At 36.7% G+C, this 27,958-nt stretch overlaps 1 protein-coding gene across 5 annotated transcripts in view; it reads right to left on the reverse strand.

Annotated features, from left to right (window-relative positions):
- MBNL1 (muscleblind like splicing regulator 1) overlaps nt 1-26,149 on the reverse strand; it is a 45,412-nt gene extending 19,263 nt beyond the window's left edge. For 4 of the 5 annotated variants that reach the window (XM_029283544.1, XM_029283543.1, XM_029283542.1 and 1 more), the window contains exons 1-4: nt 25,982-26,080; nt 23,093-23,185; nt 11,189-11,254; nt 10,860-11,060 (exon numbers count right to left, since the gene is read on the reverse strand). In XM_029283544.1, coding sequence (XP_029139377.1) covers nt 10,860-11,060; nt 11,189-11,254; nt 23,093-23,185; nt 25,982-26,050 — 429 coding nt within the window. In that variant the 5' untranslated portion in view covers nt 26,051-26,080. Of the gene's footprint in view, nt 1-10,859; nt 11,061-11,188; nt 11,255-23,092; nt 23,186-25,981 lie in introns of all 5 variants that reach the window. The other variant, XM_029283546.1, reaches the window with a different exon arrangement.
- Nucleotides 26,150-27,958: the final 1,809 nt, after the last annotated feature.

Below are 27,958 nucleotides of genomic sequence, written 5' to 3' on the forward strand. Positions count from 1 at the left end.
TTCGACACATGAGGGGGCACAAGTATATGTAATTTTTTTAAAATCTTGTTCTTCACTTTCCTTCTAAAATACATTTAAATTCATAGCGTTTTTCCCAACAATAGGTTTTTTCATTATTACAATTAAAACTGTAATTTAACATGCAGAAAGGGCTATGATGAATATTTGAAAGTGAACCAAAGAAAATAATGTAATGTGAATATCACTCTCTTGCAATTATTTCAGACTTTATTGTGAATCATACTAAATGAAAGGTAAGCAAGCGTCAATGAGAGGCATAAAAAGGTTTCCTTCAATCTGTATGCCCAAGGCAATTACGTCTTTTTCTTTCATTCTGAATTCAATTGCACCCAATTTTTAGAAACTGCATGGTCGGTCCCTATAGCTTTCTTGACAAGGTTTTTCAGAAGTGGTTTGCCTTTGCTACCCTCCTAGGGCTCAGAGAAAGTAACTGGATAGGCCCAAGGTCATCCAGCTAGATTTATGCCTAAATCTGGATTAGAACTCAGAGTCTCCCATTACACCAAATCACTACACCAAAGTGGTTCTAATTAGGCCTTAAGAGGGAGCAATCTGCAGCCTATGTTCTAAATCTATTATAATATGCATTGATAAGAAAGACAGCCAGTTTGGTGTAGCAGTTAAACCGGCAAAAATTTCTGAAAAACTTCACCAAAGAAATTGCAAGGACTTATCTAGGCAGTCTCCAAAAATCAGATCTGATTGAAAGGAAGGGGGGGGGGGAATAGAAAATGACATACTGATTTCACATCCAGTGTGAGATTTATGAAATAGGGCTTATTGAAAATTGTCTGAGATGGCAGATTCTCCCGAGATTGCCTTCCAGGCAGCACAGTGAAATGCAGTGTGTCCACCGATAATTATCAGTCTAAAATTTACATTGATTGCTGAATACAGAAGGTATCTGACCATGTGTGAGGGGTTCTGTGTCTCTAAAGTCAGGAAGATGACCTTCACAGAGATGCATAAGCTCTCTTGCCAGGATGATGGATTTTCCAAATCCAAAACTACCAGATAATACTTGGGCACAATTCACTGAATTCAACTATAAGGAGAAGGAAGTAAAACACAATCAGACTTGCAAACCTGATGTTAGTCCCATTGGTTAGGCCAGACCAATCAATTTCTCAGGAAGGCTAACCTTAGTTTTCTATATAACAAGAAAATGGACAGACTGTAGATGGCCAAAATTTTCTTAGATTCATGTCAATTCTGGGTTGTTAACTTGTGTTTGGATCCAAGGGGTGATGTTGACATCTGAGGTAGGAGGTAGGATGTAAGGTTTGATATTAATTTGTTAACTTAAAGAGATTGATCAAGTGAAGGATTAGATATCTATAGAATAGTTTGATAAATACATATATTTAGAAGTGTTTAGGATAGATTAATATTTTTGTTTAAAAATGAGATATCTTTCTATATAAGGGATTAAATACAAATTAGAATACTAGGAATGTTCTTTTTAGAATGTTAGGTTTATTTCTATGAAAATTATGATGTAATGGAATGACAAAAATTGAAGAGATGTCTCAGATTTGAAGTGAACTAATAGTTAATTGAAATGTAATAAGATGATATGATTTTCTGATGATATGGATGTTATTAGTCATGATATTTAATTGGAGATTTGAATTTTGTTTAATGAAATGATATGATTTTAGGTATGATATTATTTTTCTTAACTTGAAGAGTTAGATTAATTGATAGATTTGATAGGTACAGGATAGATTAATATTTTACTCTAAATAAGGGAGATTAATGGAAGAAGAAATAAATAAGATTTTGATAAAATTAAGAAAGTAGAATATATGTGGGAGGGATATTTGAATTGAAAATGTTTTTATTTAAAGTTAATTTGATTATGCTAGAAATTGATGAAGCTTGAAAACAGGTTCAGGTTGAATAAATTTAAGCTAGAATTGGATATTCCAAATATACTATGCTATTTGAGGGAAAAAGAGAGGGAATATTTGATGTATTGATTATATTATGTATATATGTCTTGTTTAAAGATGTTTGATTACCCCAGCACCACGGTGTGTCCTGAATATGTTGCCTTAAGAATTTAAAAAACCAATAAAATTTGTTTAAAAAAAAAGTCTGAGGGTACTATGAATATGTTATAATTGATAAAGTCTTTGTTTTGTTTACAAGGATAAATAGTTTCTTTAGCTGGACAACTTCAGAAATAGTTTTCTCTAGTTGCTTTATTTATTTCAGTTAAATCCCTGTTTGTTCATATAGTTCTCAAATGGTTTCTTATCCATGCACTGTTTAACTTTAATAAAAGTGTATACAACTTCAACCCATTCTCGATACTATAATGTAAAAGAAAGAAAGAAAGATAGATAGAAGAAAAAAGGAAGGGAGGGAGGGAGGGAGGGAGGGAGGGAGGAAGGAAGGAAGGAAGGAAAGAAGGAAGGAAGGAAGGAAGGAAGGAAGGAAGGAAGGAAGGAAGGAAGGAAGGAAGGAAATAGTATCTCTCACTCTGTGGGATATCCAGAACTTTAGAGAATATTAAATAAACGCTAAAAATGCACTTTATGTCACTGTTCTCCAACATGGTATCTGATCTTAACTATTTTAAAGCTACTTACCTGGACTGATTTGTGGAGCTATAAGGTTATCTCATTGCTTATTTAAAAGACAAACAGTGTGAAGTTGCACAGAATTCATACTACTAATAGAGACCACAATTCAGTTATATCAATCAGCTTTCTAGAACTGGTATCCTCAGAACACTCTAAAGATAGAGTTATATAGTCCTGTCAACTCTACAAATGAGCATGGCTGAAGCCATTTTTCCTACTCATTTTCGGTTGCCACACAGAACAGAGGGAGGGGGGTTGCCCAGGTGCTTCACTAGTCAAAATATTTTGTCCCAAGGTCATCGGCTGCTCTCGGGACTGCAGGCTTGGCGTTGCGTAAAAAGCCGATCGAGAATATGTATTGGAGAACGTAATTGCTTGCATAGTTCTATGGGTGGGATTTTTTAACTTTGTATTGGGGAATTGTTTCGCGTGTCTCCAGACTTGGTTTCACTTTTGAGGAATTTGCAAGCCTTGGGGTTCTACTTTATTTATCTCTGTCTCTGTATGTCAGAACCTTGAAAGTTCCACAACAAGACAATGTCTGATCTCACACGTTGTGCTAAGTGATTTGTTTGACTTGAATTTAGTGTATCATGTGAATTCAGTTCTAGTGGTTTGGAAACTAAGCTTAGAAATTATAATTAGCATTTATATGAAATAGAAAAAACCAGCTTATTCAACTGTAATTAAAACATTCCATTGCTTGTTGCACTATGTCTATTATACCAGCCAATTCTAATAATACCAGGCTAGATGGTATTATAATAATATCAGAGTAAGATAGTTTTATCTTGGAATTCTGAAAATCCATCTGAATCCATTCAGAATGCAGACTGAGGTCTTAAGTGAAGTCATTTTTTTTAAAGGTAAAGACATCCTCAAGCCCAGCTATTATTGGGTAAAGGTTACAGTTGTGACCAATTGCCTTTTCCAGGATATTTCTCAACTTCCCAATTCACCTTTCATTTCGGGTATTCCCAAATTTATCCCCTCCCCCACCTCCGTCGCCTCATGTTGCTTAGTTTCTGGGATTAGCCGTGACTGGCTTGATGATGCTACTGTCTAAGGCATTTAGGAAATTTAAATGGAAATATTCTTGAACAGGAATGAATAATGTACTGCATAACTACATCTCAGGGTAGAATTCAATGTGTTGATGAAAATAAAATTATTTTGACATTTCTCACCAATGTGATCAGAATAATAATAATTTACTTAACAGGATGGTTGTGAATAGAAAAGAAATTGGCAAATTTAAGACCACTATGTAAATGTTAGCAATAAGATGTCTGTAGTTGGAGGGGAGAGGCTGATCATGTCCCACACAAATAGCTGCTGCCTATTTATAGTGGGAAAGATGTTATGATGGTTGAACAGGCAGACCTGATTCATTATCATAATAATTGTTCTGAAGAATGGGGACTGCCTGTCTAAAAAAAGTTATCTTCCAAAAAAGTTGCAACTAATGCCCTAGAACAGGGGTGTCAAACTCAATTTCTTGAGGGCCGCATCAGCATTGTGGTTGCCCTTGGGGGGGTGGGTGTGTGCGGCCAGGGTGGGTGCAGCCTACTGAGTGGGTGGAAGGAGTGGGTGTGGCCTACTGGGTGGGCATGGCCAGCTCTACATCGTTCGCGTCAAGGGTGCCTGTGAGGGCCTGGGCAGGAGTGGGACAGATCTGAGGGTCTCTGGCAGAAGGGGGTGGGACCGGGGCAAGCGCCAAGGCATGGTCCATTTCTTCATTCCTCACAAAGGGTGACACCTCCCCAGCATGCACCCAGGGGGCGGGGCCGACACAGCAGGCTGGTTCCTGGCTGTTTCCAGACAGCCTTGTGGAGCTAAGACTGAATGTGTTTCAGCATAGATGGCCACCACAAAATTGTACATTGGCTCCCGGCCGGCCTGGGCCAGGGCCAAGGCAGCGGGGGCTGTTCCCTCACTGTTTCCAGGATGGCTTCGCGGGCCACATGAAACCACTTCGCGGGCCGCATCTGGCCCCCAGGCCTTGTGTTTGGCATGTCTGCCTAGAAGGAAAAAAAAACCTTGGTTCACTGGTTGGTTGGCAGGACTGTTCCTTTGAGAGCTGTGAAAATGACAGCAGAACGACTGTGTTCCATTTCCCTACTTAACACACAGCAAAGCAGGAATCCCATTCTGGAGAAAAGTCTCCTGGACTCAGCAAAACAAATAATAGCAGATCGAAAATGGCCCAATTAGCCCTGAAAAAGAAAAGCACTTTCAGTCATTCCTCTCTGTTTCCATTATCCTTGCTGTGCTTTTTTCCAATTACTAATCAATATTGCAGACACTCCACAGGCCCAGCTTACAGTTACAGCTCCTCCAGTGCTGCCTGCAAATGTCAACCCTGGACAAAATATTTACAAATCATTGTTCTTTCCCTGAACCTGCCCTCTGAATCTGTCCTCAACCTGGGTGTCTATGTCCGAACAGGAAGACTGATTCATTATGGCCAAAGTCTTACAAAACAATTCAGTATTCCATAATTGTTGGAATATTATTTTCTCTAAGTACTGATGTCGATATACAGATAGTCCTTGAATTATGATAGTAATTGAGACCAGAATTTCTGAGGCTAAGTGATGTGGTCATAAAGCATGTCATATGATTGCTTCACTTACGAGGGGTAATTCTGGAATTCTGTAGAAGTGCAAGCTGAGCTGGAAGGCAGGGTTAGATGTATCATCAGTTTGGAATCAATGTGTTGTCACAGAGACCCAAGTTCAGTCCCCTGTGAATTCCGTTGACCCTTATCTAGTGCCAATTTAGCTTTGACCATTACCTGACTAGATTTTTATATTAGAAATAGCAATAACAAACTCTTCTTGGCTTTGAATTTAAAAATGTTCCTGGTTATTTGTACCTGACATCTTCCCCGCTAGTATTACTAAATGAATTCCATTGGTTGTTAGCAAAAGATCCACTCTGATCCAAGCTATTCCAAGCTTTGGTAAGGGGCTGCTTCTCTTCAACAGTTTCCCCCTACCTCCTGTCCATCCTTTTTGTCTGCCCTGCACCATGACTTGTGGGGTGTCAAGCGGCCCTGAATTACGCAGCTCTGATGATGCTTGCTATGTAGTGGCTCAGGGGCTTCTTCGCATGTGACAACTCTGGAGCTATGAGATGGCCCTGAGTTGCAGTTCAGCGCAAACTCCCAGTCACTCACACAGTGTGACGCAAAGCCATAGTGCCCCAGGAAACCTCCGCTGCCTTAGCCAAGTCCCACCTGTAATTTTGATCCTGTGATTGCAGAGATACTGCAATGACCATACCTTGTATTTGATGGGCCACCTCTCCCCAATTACATCTACCCAGTCCAACAGAGAAGGAAGGCAGGACATGTTGTGTGTCCCAGCTATCAAGGAAGTACAGCTGGTGGGACCTAGGAAAAGGGCCTTCTCTATGGGGGCTCCCTCCCTTTGAATAATATTTTCCCCAGAGAAACATTAGCTCCCACCTTGTTAGTTTTCCGCAAAGCCTTGAAGACGTGGTTTTGTTAGATGGTCTGGGGATCCCATTCACAGATGAACAAGTTGTCTTTTGATTCTTTTGTTGCCATGGGGTAGGGGCTGGGGTGGGTTGTGGATTATTGTGGATTTTTAACTGTGGACTTTTAATGTTGTACACGAACCAGGGTCACTGTATGTGAGGCTATATAAATTTGTTTAATAAATAAATAAATAAATACACTTTGGGGACTAGCTGTCCCTTAATTCAGTGTCACCATAACTTCAAACGGTTGCTGAACAAATGATCTGAAGTCAAGGACTAACTGTACACTATCTAATTCACTTCCAGTTAGTTCCTCTGACCAGCAAAAGCGACTATAGCAAATCAGATGTTTGCCCAAGACAATAATTATGTTACCACTAAGTTGAGCCTCTTCCTTCCCAAATCAACCAGAATCTGATGAAAAGTAACTTACATTCCTGGTCTATATAGGAATGAAAAATCAGTAGGAATCATTACCAAGGAAATTAGCATGTTTAACTGGGACAGTGAAATTTTATCCAAGCAGGTTCAGTTATATAAAATATTAAACTAACTCCACTCAGTAAGTTATTTCATGGGAACACCAAAAGTCATTCAGTTGACCTGTTTTGCAGATCTAGTTCTCAAAGAAAAAGGGGTAAAGAAAAACAACCCAAATGCCTTAAAAAGGAAGCTACTCCAGTATAGAACTTGCTGGCTGCACAAAATATACTTCCTATATACTTATGTATTATAGTATTGGAGCCACATCTATTCTGCTTTTCTGGTCAATGGGGAGGAATTAGTAATTATCAGAAAGGATTGATAATACTCTTTCTTAAATTTATGTAGATAGAATTATGTAGATTCTAAAAAATAGAGTAAGAGCCAATTTGGTATACTGGTTAAGCACCAGGCTAGAAACCAGGATTATAGCCCTGATTTAGGCCCAAAGTCAGCTGGGTGACTCTTGGTCCATCTAATCTCTCTCAGCCGAGGTAATGGCAAACAACCTCTTGCTAAGAAAACTGCAGGAACTTCTCCGGGCAGGTGTCAGGAGTTGATCCACAGGCAGACAAAGAAGGGAGTAGATTTTTTTTTTTTAGTTTCTGGAAGATGAATCTTGCTAGCTAATATAATTACGTATTGCCAGAATCATTGTAAAGAGTTCTGAGTTGGAGGTTAACTTGTGGGTTGAAAATATTGCAAGAACAAATGCTGTACTGGGTCAATTGTTAAATAATCCCACCTGGTATAAAACAGCCCAGTTTCTCTCCCCTCCCCCACCATCCAAAGGTGTAAAAAAAATTGATTCTGTTAGTTTCTCACTTGTTTCACTCATAGTTTCTCATATCTGACACAAAATAAAATAATGGTTTTTCTCATGCTACTAAGAAATTTCCCTTTACAATTTACAAGTACTAGGGTGTTATATTAGAAGTCTTACAAGAATTTTCCAGAAGCAGAAAGCTTTCTAATGCAAGTAAATTTGCAAAATTAGATTCAGATGGCTGTTATTTTTAAATAAAAATTGTTGTTTACCTTCCTTGTACAAACTCCCTTTTTATAACCCTGTAATCCCTTAATTCAGGATAGAGTCTGGATGACTAGAAGCTGCCTTTGTTTTGATATTGCTACATAGAGCAACAACATAACATTTAAAGCTTTTGACTAAATAATAAAAGTAAGAACAAAATGTGAATTCAGCAACAAGATGGCCCTTTGTAGACATGGGGTATGTGTAGGGGGATATGTGATAACTATGTGTCATGACTTCATCATGCAAATGATGTAAATTAGATATCTTAGTTGTTGTCTTTATATCACATAATTCATATCACCAGTGCAATGGAATTGTGATGCACAAAATATCCACATGGCTTCTGCCAATAGACCATGTTAGCTGTGATGGCTTTCTTAGACTTTCCAAGCTGTTAATAATACAGGAAGTCCTCATTTAGTGTCCATAATTGGGATTGGCAGTTTTGTTGTTAAACAAAGAAGTCTCTAAGTGACAGCATCCCGAGCCACTGTCCGAATGCCTCTCTTGTAAGGATGTGCTGGCATTTTTTTTTTCTACAGCCCCTGGTTAGATCCATCTCATTTTCAAACTCCTTGCTGACTTATTCCTCCACACCAAAATAGATCCTGCTCTATTTCAGTTATTACTGAGCTGACTTAGAGAGTTCTGACCCCTTTAATGTAATTTCTTTCCAATACTCTGTGGATTGTAGAAAGAATAAGCAGCATGACTAAGCACTATGCTTCCCTTCTGTCTGTGTTTAAAAGACAAATCAGACAGAGTGTGGACTAGCATAAAGAAGACTTCATTGTCCAAGCTGCAGCTGAAAATTGGCTGAGGGCTGGCTTTACTACAATGTGATAAGATGCTGAAAAGGCCCATCAAAATCTCTCAGATGAGAAACTATTCCTGGAAAAGGAATATGACTATGACTAAGATGTACAGATGGCATAAAAGAATATGATCAATAACTATAGGAATTCAAATGTGCCAATGACATCTTGGTCATTCTAAAATAAAGTCAAATTGAAATCACTCTTCAAAACTTTAACAAAACATGCCTAGGGATGAAATTCACCAGCGATAGAGAAAAGAGAACATTCTTGACATCCTCATGACTTCATTGTATAACGGCAGGATGCAAAACCAAGTATCCCAGAAACCCACCCACATGAACCAAAACTAAAACTTCAACAGCCACACCTCGCCACACATAAAATAAGCTGTACAAAAATCCTTATCAACCAATGCAAAACATATTGTCGCTCAGTAGCACTGAGAAAAGCAGTATTCAGCTACTTCTATATAGTATAATGAATAAGAACAACTCCCCCCACCTTTCCCCAAAATTTCAATTAAAAAAATTGCATCAGGGAAAAAAAGGAAACAAACACTATAAAGCAGGGGTGTCAAACTGGCGGCCCGCTGGCCTGATGCGTCACGCGCAGGCCACACCCACCCCAGCTCTTCAAAGGCAAAAAACATCACAATAAGTCACGATACATCACGTGACATGATCAAGTTTGACATCCATGCTATAAAGCTATTTGCCAGCTAAAATATCATAAACTGAATAACCTTCATAATTTAACTACAGATCTTGATAAATGTAGTTAGAGATTTTTGTACATTTATACCAGGTTGGGAACATATTGTCCTAGAGAAAACCTATGTATGTAGTTGCTAAAAGCTGACCCTGGCTTGATGCCATATAATCAATACCAGGGCCAATAAAACTTTAGGTGGCTAGAGCCATTATTTAAAAAACAACAATGCTTTTTTGCCCAGCTGCTGTGTAGAAAGGTGGTTGATGTTATCAGAGAGAACAGGGACAGAATTTTGAGTCCTTTCCCTTTCATTGTTTTGGAGAAGGAAGGGGAAATTGCCTTACAGCTACTCCTCAACTTACGACCACAATTGAGACCAAAATTTCCGTTGCTAAGTAAGACAGCTGTTAAATGAGTTTTGGCCCACTTTATGACCTTTCTTGCCATAGTTGTTAAGCGAATCACTGAAGTTAAGTTAGTAACATGGTTGTTAAGTGAAATCTGCTTCCCCATTGACTTTGCTTGATCACATGACCCCAGGACACTGCAGCCGTCATAACTATGGGCCAGTTGCCAAGTATCCGGATTTTGATTATGTGAGCATCAGGATGCTGCAACCATTGTAAGTGTGAAAAATGGTCACAAGCCATTTTTTTCAGTGCCATTGCAGCTTTGAATGGTCACTAAAGGAATGATTGTTAGTAAAGGACTACATGTAATACTTTTCTTCCTCTAAAAGAAAGATATGCCACAATGATTCATCATTTGATATAAGATTTTAAGGATTTAACTACAGTTATGCACTCTGTGGGGCGTTAAAAAACTGGCTAGAATTTGAATAAAGTTCATTAATTGCCTATAAATTTATCAGATACAAAAATGTTAAGATAAGCAAAGGATTCACATCATGGAAGGATGAGTAAGCCATGACCTTCCTGTGCTTCTGAAAAAAGTCTGATGGAATTTGGTCACAAAATTGCCAGCTTTAAACCAATATAATTGGGGGGGGGGTGTTGATTTTAAAGAATGTTTTTTGTCTTTGAGGTTTTCTACGCTCCTCTCTCATGAAAACCTCAAGAAAAAAAGCTGAAAAAAATAATTTATATGGGCCACCCAGTATACTGCTTAGGCTACTGGCCTAGCTACTTTGTCTATGCAAAGACTTAAGCATACTCAGCTCTGCATTGGACTCCAATATCCAATACAACTTGCTCTAGTGGGCAAGTTAAAGACCTGGCATCTTCATCACATGCTGAGCTGAGTTTTAACCTTATTACTATTATTTTTTGTGAGTCATCGTATTTGAAGCCAGGTTGTTTAGTTCGCTTGTAATTGAAAGTATTGTGCAAACACAGAAGATGGTTTAATTCAATAAACCAATTCAGCACGTTGTGTGAATCTAGTCCTAGTTTATTGCAGATGAAGATCTATTTGCTTTTAATGTTGTTCTTGTTAGGAATAATAATGTTTTGATAAGTACGGAAATTGGTGGGGTTTGAAATCCATTAGTTACTTTTCAAGAATTAGGCTGGTACATTATAATCACATTATTATACTGCTGATGGGCAAAGGCTTTTCTCTGAATAGCACTTTCTTCCATAAAATATCCCAAGTAGGATTACATTTACAGAACCAATGAGCCATACCTGGCTGATCAAAACAACTATAACTGGAAGCCAAATTATTTCCTACCTCCAATCTGTCCGTCCGCATTAGCTTCTGTGCTGCAGCAGCAGCAGCAGCAGGAACTGGCACACCAGGATTCCCTGCAACCAGCATTGGTGCTGTTGGCAAGATCTCTGCTGGGACCAAGCCAGGAGAAACTGGCCCCAAATAGGGGTTAAAGGCTGTTGAAGCGTTGGTGGCTAGGCTTGGTGCAACTGAAAACATTGGCTGGAAAAAAGAGAAAGAGAGAGACAGCAGGAGAGTCAAATGTAAATAGTAGTCCAAAAAAGCTTTGTACATTAAATCATTTTGAAATAATGCAACATTTATGCATGCAGACAATAATATTAACTGACCCTCTCATAAATGGAAGAAGCTCCCTGTTCAAGGAAGGCATTTGAGCCAGCAACTGATCCCAGGAACTGTAAGGGAAGGAGATAAAGTTTGCACACAGTAGGTATACAAGAACTGGTGCAGAAAGGGGCAATCAGAAGGGTGCCTCCTTATTCTGGCAAAGGCATCCCAAGAGGAACTCATCCCAAGGCACAGAAAAACTTAGGATATACAGTATACTCTTGGCCTTCCTTTGGAATAATCTACAATGTGTATGATTCCTGCTGCTGCTAGAATTGTAATGTTTATCCTAAAACCGTCTTGCAATTGTCAGTTCAAATTCTCAAGTAGTTTTCTGCTGTGAAAAGCTGGGAGTTTATTTTGTCTTTCTATCTTATTCTTAAAGTGCTTCAGCATTTTATTTGAATTTATTTTGGTGATGCTTTTCAGCTTTACTTTTGAAAATCTTAGAGGGTATTAATGTTGTTGCCACTAAGAGTTTTTTTTTGTCCCTCTCAAGTCTCCTTGGCAGCCCACACTTTCCAATCAGTAAATGCCCACTTAGAGGAGATGCTTTCTAATGTTTTGCCTTTATCTAATAGAAATGTGAGAAGCTAGGATGACAGTACAAGAAGAAACACAAAACATTTACAGAGCCTGGAATTTCTGTCGTTAAGTGTTGATGGTCATAAGTCAAGGCACCCATGTGATCAGCCTGATTTTCCAACCTTTTTTGGGGTGGTGGTTAAGGTAATACCATGACCATAAAGTGAACACTGCATCCGTTAAGCCAGTCAGTGCATTGTTATGGGTGTTTTTTTTGTTGGAAACTGTCCTTTTAAGCCAGTTTCCTGCAAGAAAACCCATAGTAAATCATGTCACGTGACCATGGAATGGTGCAACTGGGCATAAAGATAAGGCGGTTGCTATGTGTCCATATAATATGTTCATGTGACTTTGTATGTGTGTGAATGTGTGTGTGCGTGAGTGCCTCCCTATGCCACCAGAACTTTAGAATCAGGTCATAAGTGCCTTTGGGGGATCCATTATAAATTGGAATGGTTGCTAAGGAAGGACATACATACATCATTTGAACTCTTAGTATTTCAGAACAAGAACACAACATTTCACCTACGAGAATTTCTTGAATTTCTCGTTTCTTCTTAAGGTTTAGATATACTAATTAGTAGCCAACTGATGGAACTGGGCAGGGACCATTCATATTGCACCAATGTAATTCTTACAGCAATTATAAAAGAACAACATTTTTATTGTTTTCATAGAGCAATTAAATTGTAAAATACACATATGTTAAAATGGCATCTCTTGAAAGGTCTTTTCTTTTACAAAGCTATTTATAATATAATTTGTAGGTAACCTCATAGTAAAATTCAATTAAAAATTGACATTATTATCAGTGTTGCAAAGTAAAACCATAGGAAGTTGCTGTAGACTGTATACATTTAGGCCACTGCTACTGTTTAGATTAATCTTAAAGACAGAGAGAGCATAGCAAAGACAAACAACAGAAAATTTTCTTTCCTAGTCTCTTCTCTACACAGACAGGATAGATAATCTAATGTAAGAATTAAAAGTACTTTATTGTTTTGATTTATATCCCACCTTTACATCCAAGTGAAATTATCAAAGTGGGTTACAGGTTTCAAACACACACAACGTAAGGTGAAAATAGTTCAAATGTTCTGGATGATTTATAAAGTCAGAGGATAAGATTTAACTCACAAAGCAGTCTGCATTCCAAAGCTGGATAATAACAAAGAAAGTTTAACCTCTGCCCTCCTAAATTACAGGGACTGTATTTCATTACCAAAAAGTGATCCATCACAAATCTTAAAAAGCTCTGGCCAGCATGTTGGTTCTCTATTCGCCTTCCTATACCTACTCTAATTCAAGTGATCTAGTGTCTCAAAGATGCTTTTTCAAAAGGCAACTGAACTGTTTTTCCCAGGTGGAGGAAGATGACGTTTTGCTTCTCATCCAAGAAGCTTCATCAGTTTTGGTCCAGTTGCCTTTTGAAAAAGCACCTTTGAGACAACTATGACCTGGATGACTGAGCATCCCCACAGACATAAATGATCTGCTGTTCTCTCTTTCCACAAATCCCAGCTAGGTTCCTTAGGATTGTGGCATCTGAATTTAAATGCATCTGGGGACAACTAGGTTCAGCAAGGCTGCTCTACAGTTAAAAAAAACAGAGTGAAAAGATAGACAAACTACTAACTTTTATCCTTGAAATAACAAGATTTTAAACTATAGGTAGTCCTTGACTTATGACAATTGGGACCAGAATTTCCACTGTTAAATAAGGCAGTTGTTAAGTGAGTCACACCCAATTTTATGAACTTTTTTGCCATGGTTGTTAAGCAAATCTCTTGCAGTTGTTAAGTTAGTAACATGGTTGTTGAGCGAATCTGGCTTTCCCTATTGATTGATTTTGCTTGTTGGAAGCTGGGTGGGAAGGTTACAAATAGTGATCATATGGCCCTGGGATGCTGCAACCATCATAAATACATGTCAAATGCCAACAAATTTTGATCCTGTGACTATAGAGATGCTGCACTGGTTGTAAATGTGAGTACCAGTGGTAAGTAACTTTTTCCAGAGCCTTTTAATTTTGGCCGCTAAATGAATGGTTGTAACTTGAGCACTACCTATAACTTGTAGCTTAGCCCTCAGTGTCTTTCTATGGTTTGCAGACCAATTTTCTGGTCTGTTTTCCTCTGGTTAGTTTTGCATATTTCTTCATTAGTTTTTTTATCCTCTTTCCAGATTTTTTTAAAAAGTATACATGAAAATTATGTATGTGTACACATAGATACATATATGAGCACACAGACACATGTATATATTTGGTGCTGAAAGCTACAGTCTTGCCAAATCCAAATAAGAAGCAAATTTCAGTCTTTATACTGGTACTGGAATATCAGATGAGCTTTGAAATGTAAATTTAATATAATTCCAGAACAATCTTATTCCCATTCCCTTCTGAATATACTAGGATTGATCAAATGACTGCTACTATTCACAGCTCAATAAATAAACAATGATGTATCTTTTACCTTCAGAACTAATCAGAACTAATCACCGAAGAAACATATGGATGGACTGCACTTCCTATGGAAGGTCTCACAGCAAGGGAATTATTAAGAGCTAAATGTTATACTGAGCTTCTAGAAATGAAATCAAATAAAGCCAATGTTTTGTGATAACCTAATTGCCCAGCCAAAATGTTTTCTAAAAGTTAATAATTATTTATCTCATTAACATGTCCCGCATTCTTCACAGTGCCATCACCTTCCCACTCTTATTAGTGATACATTACTGCCTCAAATCCTTCTTGTATTATCATATATAAAATGCAGTAAATGAATGAAACCCAGTGCTCAAATATGCTGATGCCAACTGGGAAAAAGAATAATGAGACACAGGTAGCTAAGGCCTTACCAGAGAAGTTGTCATACAACCAGTTTGGTATAGTGCTTAAGGTCCTGGCATACAAATCAGGTGGCTGAGTTCTAGTCTTGACATAGGCATGAAAAACTGGTTGGATAACTTTAAGCCAATCACTCTCTTTCAGCCTATACAAGGTTATTGTTGTGGGGAAAATAAAAGGAGGAAGGAGTGCCAAGTATGTTCATCACTTTGAGTTACTTATAAAGTAATAAAGGCAAGATAAATATCTAATAAAAGTAAAGGTTTCCCCTGTCCAGTTGTGTCCAACTCAAGGGGCGATGCTCGTCTCCAATTCTTAGCAGAGGGAGCCAGTGTTTTCCAAAGACATTTCTGTAGTCATGGGGCCAGCATGACTATATGCCAAGGCACAGGGAATGCCGTTAACTTCCCATCAAAGTGGTACACCTATTTATCTACTTGCGTTTGTATGCTTTTGAACTACTAAGGTGGGCAGGAACTGGAGCAAGGACAGGCAATCATCCATTGTGCAGCGCTTAGGTCTTGAACCTGGGCTGTCAGCATCTTTAACCACTGAGCCATCATGTCACCCACAAAAATCTAATAAATAAATAAATAATGCAAGACAGTCAATAAAGAAGTCACAGTATTTTATATAATGAGAGAAAAAGAAGATCAGAGTAATTCTGTACCAGTTGATGTGGATTAGAAAATTTGGTCTGAGTTACTGGCTACCTTTTTTTAAAAAAGAGTTCAAAAATCGTTAACACTCTCAGAAGTCCCTAACATTCGCATGAATCAAAATGGAATTTTATACTGATTAGTATAACAGTTTTGTTAAAAATGTTTCTTCGCTGTAAATTCTTTTGTTTTTAGCTCTTTAACACACTCTCAAACTTTCGGGAAAGATTTTGTGGATACTTTTAAAAAGAGAAATCAATAAGATACTCCCAAATTCCATCTAGGCCAGAGGCCTACACTGCAACTGGCTTTGCTTTATGGAATGTGTCATTTGCCATGAGTAAAAGTTCATTTTAGCATTCTTTTAACTCCCTAACTCTCAGATTTCTGGACTGACTAAGTAGAAACTCTGCCCACTTTAAAACCTGAGTGTATATGGTTTTTTTCTGCTGCTCTCCACCTTTATCTTCCTTCACAAAACTTTCTTCTTGGATTTACTTGCTGCTGAACTATCCATAGTCTTCAACTTATAACTATAATTGTGATCAGAATTTCTGTCACTAAGCAATGAGATCTTAAGTGAGCCATCATGTGACCGATCAATTTTACAACCTTTTTTCATTGCAGTTGTTATGCAGATTTGGCTTCCCCATTGACTTTGTCCAACTTGGCTAGGAATATCACAAATGGTGATGCCACACCAGGATGTTGCAACTGTCGTAAATATGCCAAAGTGCGATCATGTGACGTCAGACATGCTGCAATGGTCATAAGTGTGGGGACTAGTGGCAAGTCACTTTTTACAGTGCCACTGAACTTTGAATGGTTGCTAAACAAATGGTCTTATATCAAAGACTACCTATAAGACCAAACTATTTCCTTCTCCCATCCTCTTGCCGACTTTCATTCTCGCCCAGGGAGGATGAAAACAGTGAAAAAGACAGAGGAGAGAAAAAAAGAGATGGAGTAAAGGAAGAAGAGTACATATGTGGAGGAAAGTATATATGCAGGACATCTTGCAGGAATAAAGAACTGCACGTAAGTACTTGTACTTGTAAAGATGTTTATTGCACCAATAAAACTTTTGCTATGACTGGAGAGAAAGAGACTGATGTTTACTAGTTTCTTGGGAAGAAAAGGGCACTCTGTTCTCCTTGGAAGTACTTTATGCATTCCTGCTGATTAATATTAAAGATTATTATCTACCACAACTAATCTACAGATCTCTGAATGTATGTAGGAAACATCTACTAATAAACGTAACCATCAAATATTCAAAAAGGAAACATTTTTTCACATTAGCTCATTTTTTTACTTCAACAAACCAGTAACTAAAAGACAGAAAGCTAAATCATCAAATAAAAGTATCCAAGGTACAGCTTATGTGTAGTAATAGATTTAGCAAGACTTTATCTAAAGTAATAGCAATTTATAACTTTATTTATGCTATTAAATTCTATTCCACCTTTGTTTTGTACAACTTAAATCAGGATACATAATGCTTTTGCAGCAACAGCTTAAATTTCAGTGGGAGAGACTGATTCAGAAAGACCTTATACTACCTCATTGGGATATTTTCCCGTTTACTGTATGTATTGACCAACACTGATTTTTCACGTTCTATGGTGAAATTCAAGTTGATGCAGCTTGGGGCCTGCACTAGTACATTCAAGATAAGTGCATAGTACATGATGTTTACTCTCCCTCCCTTTGAGAATAAAATAATCCAATGACTAGCATAAAGAAAGAGGTTTATGCATTTATTTGGGGGGGGGGTGACTCAACATTTAAATAACCTGACAGAATATATTTGCCATAGTACAGAATATGAATGAAAATAATCCAACCACATTAGCATCATTTTCTTTTCCTGCACTGCAGGATATTTAATATTTTAAGCATCATTGCTCTGTGGTCTACAGTCAGTTGGACTGAGCAAGAATGAAAAAGTTACCATGCTGTTAAAATGCAGCAGAAGAAAGAAATATTCACTTCAATGACTGCTGAGTCACTGTGTGTGCTTAGTGACTACATCACTGATTAAAATGAAGGTTGATTCCCTTTCTACAATGCAGAATCATCCTGCTTCATTTTGCACAACACTCCTCATGTATGAAAGATAATTTAGGGCTGGTTTTCCCAGGTGCAATTTTTAACCAAGAAGAGCCCTCTCTATTTAACTATGGAGGCTGAGGAAAGACAAAAAGAGAAATCAAATTGTTTTATATAAAGGCCTTCCAGACGTTAGTTTACCATGACAGTGTTGCAAGAAATATGATGCACTTGTAGTATATTTATCATGGAAAGAGAATGGGACACTATTTTTGATTGATCTCCTGTTTTCTGGACAGAGGCTTAGGTGAACAGTCAGGTTTCTATAGCTATTTGATATGTCCAGATCTCAATAATAAGTGACGATCTGCTCTTTAAGGATCTCCTTATTTTCACTCTGAGAGATCTATTTATTTTGGGTCCAAAATAAAGCCGTCTTGACACTGCTCTCAGCTACGGAATGCAGAGCCTTGAGAATTCAGCATAACTGTTTTGGATACATAAGCATGAAACAGATGTTTCATTCGCTGCTCACCCTACAATTTGTTTGCCAAAACTCTGTTTACTGTTTGTTTGCTATCTTTACCCTTCCCTGATTCGTTTTAGTCAGACTTAGTAAAAAGGAGCAGGTGTACTCATGTAACACAAATGGATTCATGGATTAGGCAAGGGAGTATTTCACCTCTCTTTCAATGATTTGGAAGTCACTTTCTGTCAGCCCAACTCAAGGTTGTTGTTGTGTATAAAATAGGAGGAGTAAGGAGTATTTTCCACCTTGAGTTATTTATGAAAATAATAAAAATGGGATAAAAAATAAAAGTTCAGCAGAAGTTTCTGCAGGCATTGAGTCCTTAAAAAAATAGACTATCTTCCATTTATGTTAAATGGAAGTGAAAAATTCTGGTTCTTTGGCCTAAAATAGAAAGATAGGAGAAATAAAGACTAGGTATCACCAATGAAATCCCACAGGACCAATGTGAAAGGCTGATGCGGTTTAAACGGCATAAATGTATCTTAGGATAATATAATCTATGTTCACATCATGGGAAAGTTTGCTTAAGATCTGGTGTTTTCTCTACCGTCAAGAGGAATTTACATCTTTTAGGGATAAGATGTGAAAATACTGTTTCTTTTTCACATTTCTCCTTTTACATGAATAGAACAAATCAAAAACCAAAAGCCCGTCAGGGGATAGACAAGCCACATAAGCAGGTATAGCCTCAGGTCTCAAAATAACATCCTAGCCCTACATAAATCTATCAACTTCTCAACACCAAGAAAGGGGGAGAGCTTTTAGAGAATCAGATACCATCATTCAAGTATCCCTTTCATGCTTATTTTAAAGGTCAGAAACCCAAGATGCAGAAAGTGCTTCCAAAGGTAGCAAACAAGAGAAAAAGTGGTAGAGGATGAGCCTAAGAGTTCACTATAGATAATAACCACTTGGATATCAGAGTCAAGATTTTGCAAATCAAACACATAAGGAAGGAAACATGCCATGCTGCTTCTGCTCACTCAAGGTGAATCCAGATGTTTGTTCTTGAAGGTTTTTTCCCCAATCCCAACACACATACATCCCTGCAGATGGATTGGGAGTGAGGCAAATCCCATGGTTCCCAGATGTACTGGATCTGTAGTCCCAATACATTTAGAGCTACCAGGCTAGAAAGAAATGGTATAGAATTTCCTTTTGATTTCATTTTTTCATGTCCTGTAGCAATTTTGTTTATGCATTTTTTTTGGATACAGGAATACTTTTTCTCTAAATGATGACATCTGATTTTACTTTATGGTATTGAGAAAGAATTGTATGCACTACCAACACATTTAATTCTTTTAAAAGAAATATTTAATTTATATAAAAAAGAAGAGAAACCCCCTAATAATACATTACCAATTAATAGATTATCAAACTATTTGTGTATGATTTGAAATATAGAAATTCACTAGGTTAGATACAGATGATATTATGCCTTAAACTAACCTACTAAAGCCAATGGGATGTAAGTTAATCATGACAAAATTAAGCATTTTAGTATGTCTCTCTCTCTCTCCCCCCCCCCATTTATCTATTTGTTTATTTATCTTAAGTGTAGTTCTGACTGGATCAAACTAAATTGCTGAGTTCACCATTGTGTTAAGACCTAATGTGATTTATTTGGATTTGCTTGTAATCCATCCATTATGCTTTGTAAACTATGGTTTACAGTTAAGTTTCTTATTCAAGTGCAGCTCTTTTATTCAATAAAAAAGTTAGGCAGACCAGGGCATAATACAATGCTTGAGCTTAAGTATAATTTAAATAAAGTTAAAGGACCTTTGTAATTAATAATAAAGGTAGGAGAATGGAAAAGAACAAAACTGATATATATGTTGTGCATAACCTATAACTCCTAAGCACATGTTGAACCTAAAATATAGATCTCATGAATTGGAGCACAATGACAGATCCAGGGGTGCCGCTTGGACTGCATGCCTCTCGCTGTAAAAGTATCAAATTAAAGGACCTGGATTATGAAACTTTTATAGTTGTACATTGATCAAAATCAAACTACTCTGATTTTTCTGTAATTTTTCTAGCACTGAGAACATCAGTAAACAAACAGGAAGAGCAAACTATGTATTAAGCAAATCTTAACTGTACGATCTGCATATTATTTTCATGAAAATAAAGTTGGTAGATCTGCTATGTATCTTCTGCTCTTATCCTAAAACTGCCAGGCCCCAAGTGAGGAAAATAAAATATAAATGAGTAAAGTCCCATCTGCTTTCCTTTAATTCAGTCACTTTTTGCTATCACAAATAGAGACTTTGCTTTTATTTGTAATTAAAGGGGAAAATCTGATAGGTATAACATGTTGCCCTTATAGGTGGGTATCAATTCAAGGCAAGACACTTAGAAAATAGGAATCTTTTGAGTGAAATCTGAGGTTTTAGAGTGAACTGAGAGTGCATCACATAAATAATCAATCTATGCCTTGGGTTATATATTTCATAACCTGTCTTACTGCTTGGCTAGAAATTATGGAGACACAGTGCTGTCATTGCCATATATTACCCTTTCCTTCCTTGGAAAGGCTAAATAAATCATGTATTTATAGCGTGTGCTGGCTCATCTATGTCTCATATTAAAGCCAGCATCAATGGGCACCTGCTGCATACAGACAATGAAAAGGAAAGATAAACACCGACCACTGTCTGCTCATTTATTTTGGCTTTTTGTTCTTCTGGAAAGTAGGTAGAGGACAAATGGCTGAAAAAGAATTACTTGAAAAAGATAGAAAGAACTACTCTTGGCCTCTTGACTAAATTCCCCCCATCCCCTGCCTCAAACATAAAATCCCCTGCTAGAAAGGAAAGCAGCAACAATGTCAGAGTGCCATGACATGCATAACTTTATAGAAGACAACATCTTCATAGAGATCATGATCAATATTGGTAATGTAATGATTCATTGATTGCATAATGGTTGTTAAGGCACCAGCTTAGAAACTGGAAGACCGTGATTTCTAATCCCACCTCAGCCATAAAAGCCAGTGGCAGATCTGAGCCAGTCATTCTCTCTAACACCAATACATCTCACAGGGTTTTGTTGTGGGCAAATGAGGAGGAAGATCTATTGGATATGTTTGACGCCTTGAGTTATTTATAAAAAAATAAAGGCAGGATACAAATAAATAAAATGAGTATTATATTTGTTTTACATGCATGTTCTACTGTATTAACAAATGTTTCATGTGAGGCACCTCTGTGCTGGAACAACTGAATTGTTAATAAATGAATATATTGTTAATAAATGAATCTACAATAAATATAATGTATTGCTTTATTAGTTTATTGTATTTACTCTGTAGGGTTTTATGTAAGCAAACCCACTAATTTTTGACTATAAAATATAGCTATTCAAATGTATGGAAGCATATAATTAGTAGCTAGGATTTTCTGATCTGAATATAGAAAAGCCGGGAGTTAACGTGGCTTATAAACAAGACAACTGAAATATGAAAGGCTAAGCAAGATATTTTAATCATAATAGCTGCCAATCTAGGTGTTGCCAATCCTGGAACAGATTTTTTTTTTTAAAAAAAAAAAACAACAACAACTGGTCCTGGAGATGCAAACAGGGCGAGGAATGAGTTTGCCATTCTTGTATGATCCAAAAACAAACAAAAAAAAATTGGCTGGATGTTATTAGCTGGTAGAAAAATATCTGGCTGAGAAGTGAAACTGGATGTTCTTCTAGGTCAGGGGAAGGCAACCTTGACTCTTTTATGACTCGTGGACTTCAAATCCCAGAATTCCTGAGCCAGCATGGCTCAGCTTGGAAACCTCTCCCTTTCTCCTCAGCATGGCTGGCTCAGGAATTCTGGAAGTTGAAGTCCATGAGTCATAAAAGAGCCAAGGTTGCCTACCCCTGTCCTAGGTGAACATGGTATCTTTCCATAGAACTTGCATTATATTCTGAAGGAGTAAAACACTGGGCAATGGATACATGCGAATAAGTTAATTCCCATTTAAACTTTTCTGAGTTTGGGGATTTCTATTAGTAGGAACATAACAGAATAGCCAAATATATTTGGAGGATACCAGAGATAAAAGGCCAAATTGGCGTTATATTTTGATCAGAGCCTTCAGAAAGCCCACACAATCATCCAAGAGAAGCGAAACGTCTTCTTCCTCAAGGAAAAAACATAGTCCAGTTGCTTTTGAAGAAAAGGTATCCTTGAGACAACCATGACCTGGATGACTGAGAACCTCCACAGATCTGCGCAATCTTGTATCTTGTCCAGTCCTGATTTGTTGACTTCCTGATTATAAAGGAACAGTGTGTTTCCTCCATTGTCTTGCTAATGACAATCTAATGATGGAATTCAATGATTGACAAAAAAAAGCATGGTTCCTATCAAAATAATATATTCCTTATGTTCTTAGTCTATTTGAATATGATTATAACCCCCAATTTTTATCAGATGTTTGTCTTCCTTGCTTCTTCTGATAGCCTGCTATCTGTAAGTTGTACTTGGTGCTATTGGGTATAGTTTCTTATATTAAATGGTAATGACAGTGTCCAATAAAGCTAACAATGGAAAGAAGTTTCAATGGGTTCATGCAGAAAACTCAAAACCTAATGAAGGCTGGTTGTGGTGGTGTTGATAGGAGAGACAAACCTATTTCCAAAACAGATCAAGGCTCTTTTAATGTAGGTAAAGGAAGTTGTTACCCCTCTCTCACTTGTATGTATCAAATAAAGACCAGACACTATATTATACTAGGAAGAACAAAACAATGAGGCAAATAAGTTAGATACAATTTGCAGTAGTTGGATAGTTCAGTGCTAAATCTGTGAGAAACCATTATATTATACCTTGTAGCCCTGATTTACTTGCCTAAATGCAAAAGGCACATAAACTACTTTTCATCACAGAAGAAAAGGAACTCTTTTAGTGCTATATCCGCTCAATTGTTTTAAGTTTTTTAAAAACAATCTTAGTTTTAATAAATGAAATGCGTGCATTGAATAAGATAGTATTGTTGTCAGTGGTTCTAATAGCATATCACTATTAGCATGAAATCAAGGCTTACCTTTAATTCTGTCAATTTTATTCGCTAACTGGTATAAAACAAATAGTTTATTTGACGTAGAAATGTTAATTCTCTGACATTCTATGAATGTACATTTAATCAATTAATGTGAGGAACACATTATTTCTAGCTGACAAAGGAAAACAGAAAGAAGACCCAAAATGATAACAGTTTCTCACCTTTAGTGTTTGGTATTGATAAATGGAATCAGTGTCGATGAAATATGCAGATCCCTCCCCCCCTCTTTTTTGGAATGTCTGAGGGATATGGTTCTATGAAGAAATAATAATATAATAATAATAGTAATAAATTCACTACTTAAAATATTAAACTTAATCATTAGTAATCATTTAGTTAAATGAAAAGGATAAACTGATGATACTAAGGTTTCAACTGTGACTAAAAGTTATAATTCTAATAAAACAAATAATAAATTATAAGTATCAGAATGGAAAACCTAGGCTTTCTAGATATTTTTAGACTCCAAACTTTATCTTGCATGTAGCCTTCTTCAATTGCTTCAAGATGTGCTTAGCTACTAGTGAGATTTCTGGGACTTGAAGTTCCCCCTTGTGGAAGGTGTCACATTTAGGGACAGTTGCTTATTCTAAAGATATCTGCAAACCAGCATAGGTTCTCCACTCCAGATTAACATGATATCATTGGGAAAATGTTGCATCAATATCCCAGCCAATCACTAGCAGTTTTGCAAGTCAATTTAAAACAGGGAAACATATAATAAAGAATAGTTTGGATTCACCTCTTTCTTTAAATCCCGTTACTTTTCCATTATGATCTTAATTTGATGATAGCATTTTGCAATAGGGGCTTTGTGTGGCAAACATGCCAGCAAGTGCTTTTAAATCTACATAGGAGATTATATCTGCATCTTCTAGCTGCAGCTAGTTTTGGAAAGCAAAATTGCAGCTTGCTTTTTCAGGAAATTCTGCACAGCAGTCTGAAGAAAATTATTTGAATTACATTTCAAGCTGAAATATGATTGAATTACGTTTAAATATTAGCAAGATAGGACTGTGTCTATTTTTCTTGTGATTCCCCCAGAGTAAGAGACTTCTGCATGGGGAAACACTACCACAAAATAACTTTTCTTCCAGTTATGTCCAGCAGTAAAAATTTCTTTCAAATGCATGAAATATTTGATTTTTAAACTTCAAAACATTGCTATGCTTAAGAAGATATAACTGTCATAATACTCTTTCATTAACTTCTTTCTTATTTACAACATTCAAAGAATTTTGTTGGCATATCCTTTATTTTTTTCTTCCAACTTATGATTACAACTGGATGAGGATATCTGTTATCAAACTGCTTTTCATTACTCTCTTAAGCTACAATAAACAAGGCAGATATAGCTCAGTAACAAAATCTTAATTAAAAAATTCTGGAAAGGGGATTAACTACTTGAGTTCTTTGCTAGGAACCAGTCAAAATGGAATACAGGTTTAGCATAAGGATGTCCCATACAGAGTTTATTGGTTTCTGTGGAAATCTCTTCTATCATTTAGGAGAAATACACAAAAAAATGTATTTTCAACCCCAGTCCCTTAAATGTTCTATTTAAAGTTCTTTTTAAGAACTATCTGCACGTTTTAGAAAAATTCAAGATGTTAAACATGGTAGAATTTATTATTCATCAGCTGCACTGTCGTCACAGTGGAGATTTCTGACTAGTTGCCTTATTATTAGTTTAAAGGAAGCATGTTTCAGTTCACTACTCCTGCCAAAGCTGATTTGTTTATCCTGCTCGTCAAATTTATAAACTAAAAACAGAGGATTTAAACCAGGCTTTCAAAGTTGCATGTATAACTCCAATTCTACCAGTCTAAAATAATTTCTGGAAAACTTGAAGTATTTATCGCTGTGCCCACAAATCAGATTAAAATCAGGACGTTGCTTGCTACTTTTCTTATAGGTGGATACCTCAATTCTGCATATGCTTTCATAAAATTAAATTATACTTGTCTTAACCAGACTTACACGTAGACCATTGTGCAAAAATATCAGAGCTTAACTCTATTTATCATGCAGAAGTTCAACTAAACTCAATGGATCTATTTTGTAATAAGTCCAAGATATGTCTAAATCAATTAAAGCCAAGGATGTAAGCTACTGTTTGTTATGAAACAAAATCTAAAATTGGATGCCCCAATCTAAGCATCTTCTTCATGAAGGAAGAAAAAATGCTACTAATTGATACTACATTACATTAATCTTACTTACCACTCAACAAACTGTTCCTTGGCAAGTATCATATTTGCAACACAGTACTAATCCTCCCTCTGAAATCCTTTCTCTTGATATCATTATCACACTACAGTCATTTGATACCATACTGTATGTATTCTTAATTTTTCTTTTGTTTTCTTTTCCAAATATGAATGAACAGATGTCATAGGCTAAAATAGTTCTGTATTCACCAACAAGAAACCGCAGAGACAAAACGATGTGGAAAGACCGTGGTAAAGATAATGGAGGACTGATAATAACATGAAGACATGAAGGGTGGAACAAAAAAGAAGAAAGTGGAAGCAGAAACAAAAGAGAAAAGCTTCTGTGATTGGGTGGGTACAGACTGGTGCCTCTACAAAAAAAATTAATAAAATGATTTTGTACTGCCAGTTATTCTGGAAACTGTATTGCTAATCACTCTCTCTTGCCAAATGATGTAACTGGAGTTGGATCCTCTGGTGTTGTCTAAAGCAAGGTGGCCCAATATTACTACAATTGTACAACTATGTGATAAAGACAATACATAGCACAAGTGATACTCTTAATACTAGTGCAGGTCTTTAGATAAAATTTTACCCAATTTGGGGCCATATTTTACTGTACATGAGTTGCTTTTATATTAATCAATGAAATGTACTGGATGCTAGATACCTGAGTTGCATCATACAAAAGTGTTATTCTCCCTCTTGTGTTATTTATCTATGATGTACAATTTCTGACTGCAGTTGCAACTTTCGCAAGGCTATTTTTTTTCCATAACTGAGACAATAGCTGTCATATCCTGGAACACTAATGAAGAAGAGTAAAACAATGCTCACCACTGGTTGTAACTGGGCACCAGGCATCATGGCATTGGCTAGTTGCATTTGTTGGGCCAGCATGGCCATGTTCTTCTGCTGAATCAGGTTATTGCGGCCATTGATCTCCAACTGTGTTTTTAAGTGTGGTGGTGGGTGAAGATATTTGCAATTCTCCCTTGAACATCGTCCCTGAAATACAGGAAAGCAGAAGAAAAACTATTAGTTTTGCTTTGTTTGTTATATGAACTATTTTGATATCATTAGATGCACATAAGCTACACATATTACCTCCTTGTGTACATTTTATTTTTTCAGCCCTGTTTTAAACATAGCTATACGCAATGAAAACACAAATAATACAGATCTTTACAGGAAGTTGAACAACACTAAAAAACACATTGTGATACTGATGAAAAACCATACAACCAGTTATTATCAGTTACGCTTACGTCTGTATAATAGTAGTAATGATAGCAATTTTAAATTGTGGGTACTTATCACCAAGTGCAATACAATTAAATGAATAAATAGCCATATAAATGTGGGAATAAAATATTTACAGTTAAGGTTTTAAAGAAATGCTAATTGTAATGTTTTTTAAAGTTCAATAACTTCAGAAAAAAATAATAGATTTAAAACTGGATCATTCTCTGTAGATGGCAAAACAAAAAACCATCACCCTTTCTCCAAATATTGACAAAAGACAACTTTGGGATGAGTACAAATATTAACAATTGGCATTCTGTGCTGGCTGAAATACTTAAGAAGCACAACCGAGAAGTCCATGAAAATCATCTGGATTAAATTAAGTGCAAAGTAGCTCAGCCATCCCGACACTGACATCAAACTCCATGTTAAGTCCTGCCAGCTCTCTGGGTACAAGCAAACGAAGCTCAAGACCCCATTTAACATGTGAACGCTAAATGACATAAATGAGGCATATATCCTGAAAATAGCAAGCAGTCAACAAAATTACTGTTTTCAATTATCATAAGTAAATGGGCAATAATGGTGCAGGATCCAATCTGAATCAGTCACTGGGACCAGAGGTTTATTCTTCCAAGCTTTCAGGCTTGTGCTGGAGCCCATCATCAGGGAACTTCTCTCTCCATGATGATGGGCTCCAGCATGAGCCCTAAAGCTTGGAAGAATAAACCTCTGGTCCCAGTGACCGACTCAGATTGGATCCTGCAACATTATCCTGAGACACATACATGTGCCTTCATTCGAGGACAATAATGGCATCTATTTCCCCAGAGACATACTTAAGATGATAGTATTAAAGAACCCAAATGTCTTCTTGGCTGAATAAATACCATAATCTGAATAATTCTAATTCCTTTCCTAGAGCAAATAATTTTAAAAAATAATGGTGGCCATGTTCTGCTCCCTTGAGGTTCAAAGAGTCATTAAGCAAATAAATTATCATGTTGCTCTTTTGCACAGAAAGCTACCACACTTATATTTGTTGTTGCCGCAATGAATCAACTCAACACTCTTTTTTTGTGTCCAAGTAAATTGTTCATTTCTCCCCATCTGGCTCTGCTCTTGCCAGACAAATATATTTGACTAGCCAGTTAGCATTTGCACAACAGAATCTCTGATCATGGGATTTTATATAATTCTTCTGATTTTGTGGGAGATACATAATTCTAGTAGAACTTGTCAATCCAACCAACTGTATCAATATGATTTTCAAAGCACTATAAAACGCTATACATATGTTTGAAACAAATGAAAATAGGAAAGATATGCAACAACATCATGAAAAATAGAGAACATCCACTGTATAATAAAATGAATCTGATATTCAAGTAAATATTATTGTTCAAAGTATCTATAGTCTATAAAATAGGAATACTATAAGTATAAGGTATATTAGATGTTGATAGATTAGATATATAGACAGACAGACCGAGCATCCCATATATAAAATTTCATATACACTGACTAGTGGAAAACCAGTACCTGAGTAACACAGTCAATAGTACCAAG

This window comes from Protobothrops mucrosquamatus, unplaced genomic scaffold (genome assembly GCF_001527695.2).
Source record: "Protobothrops mucrosquamatus isolate PMUCROS unplaced genomic scaffold, P.Mucros_1.0 scaffold128, whole genome shotgun sequence".
Taxonomy (NCBI): domain Eukaryota; kingdom Metazoa; phylum Chordata; class Lepidosauria; order Squamata; family Viperidae; genus Protobothrops; species Protobothrops mucrosquamatus.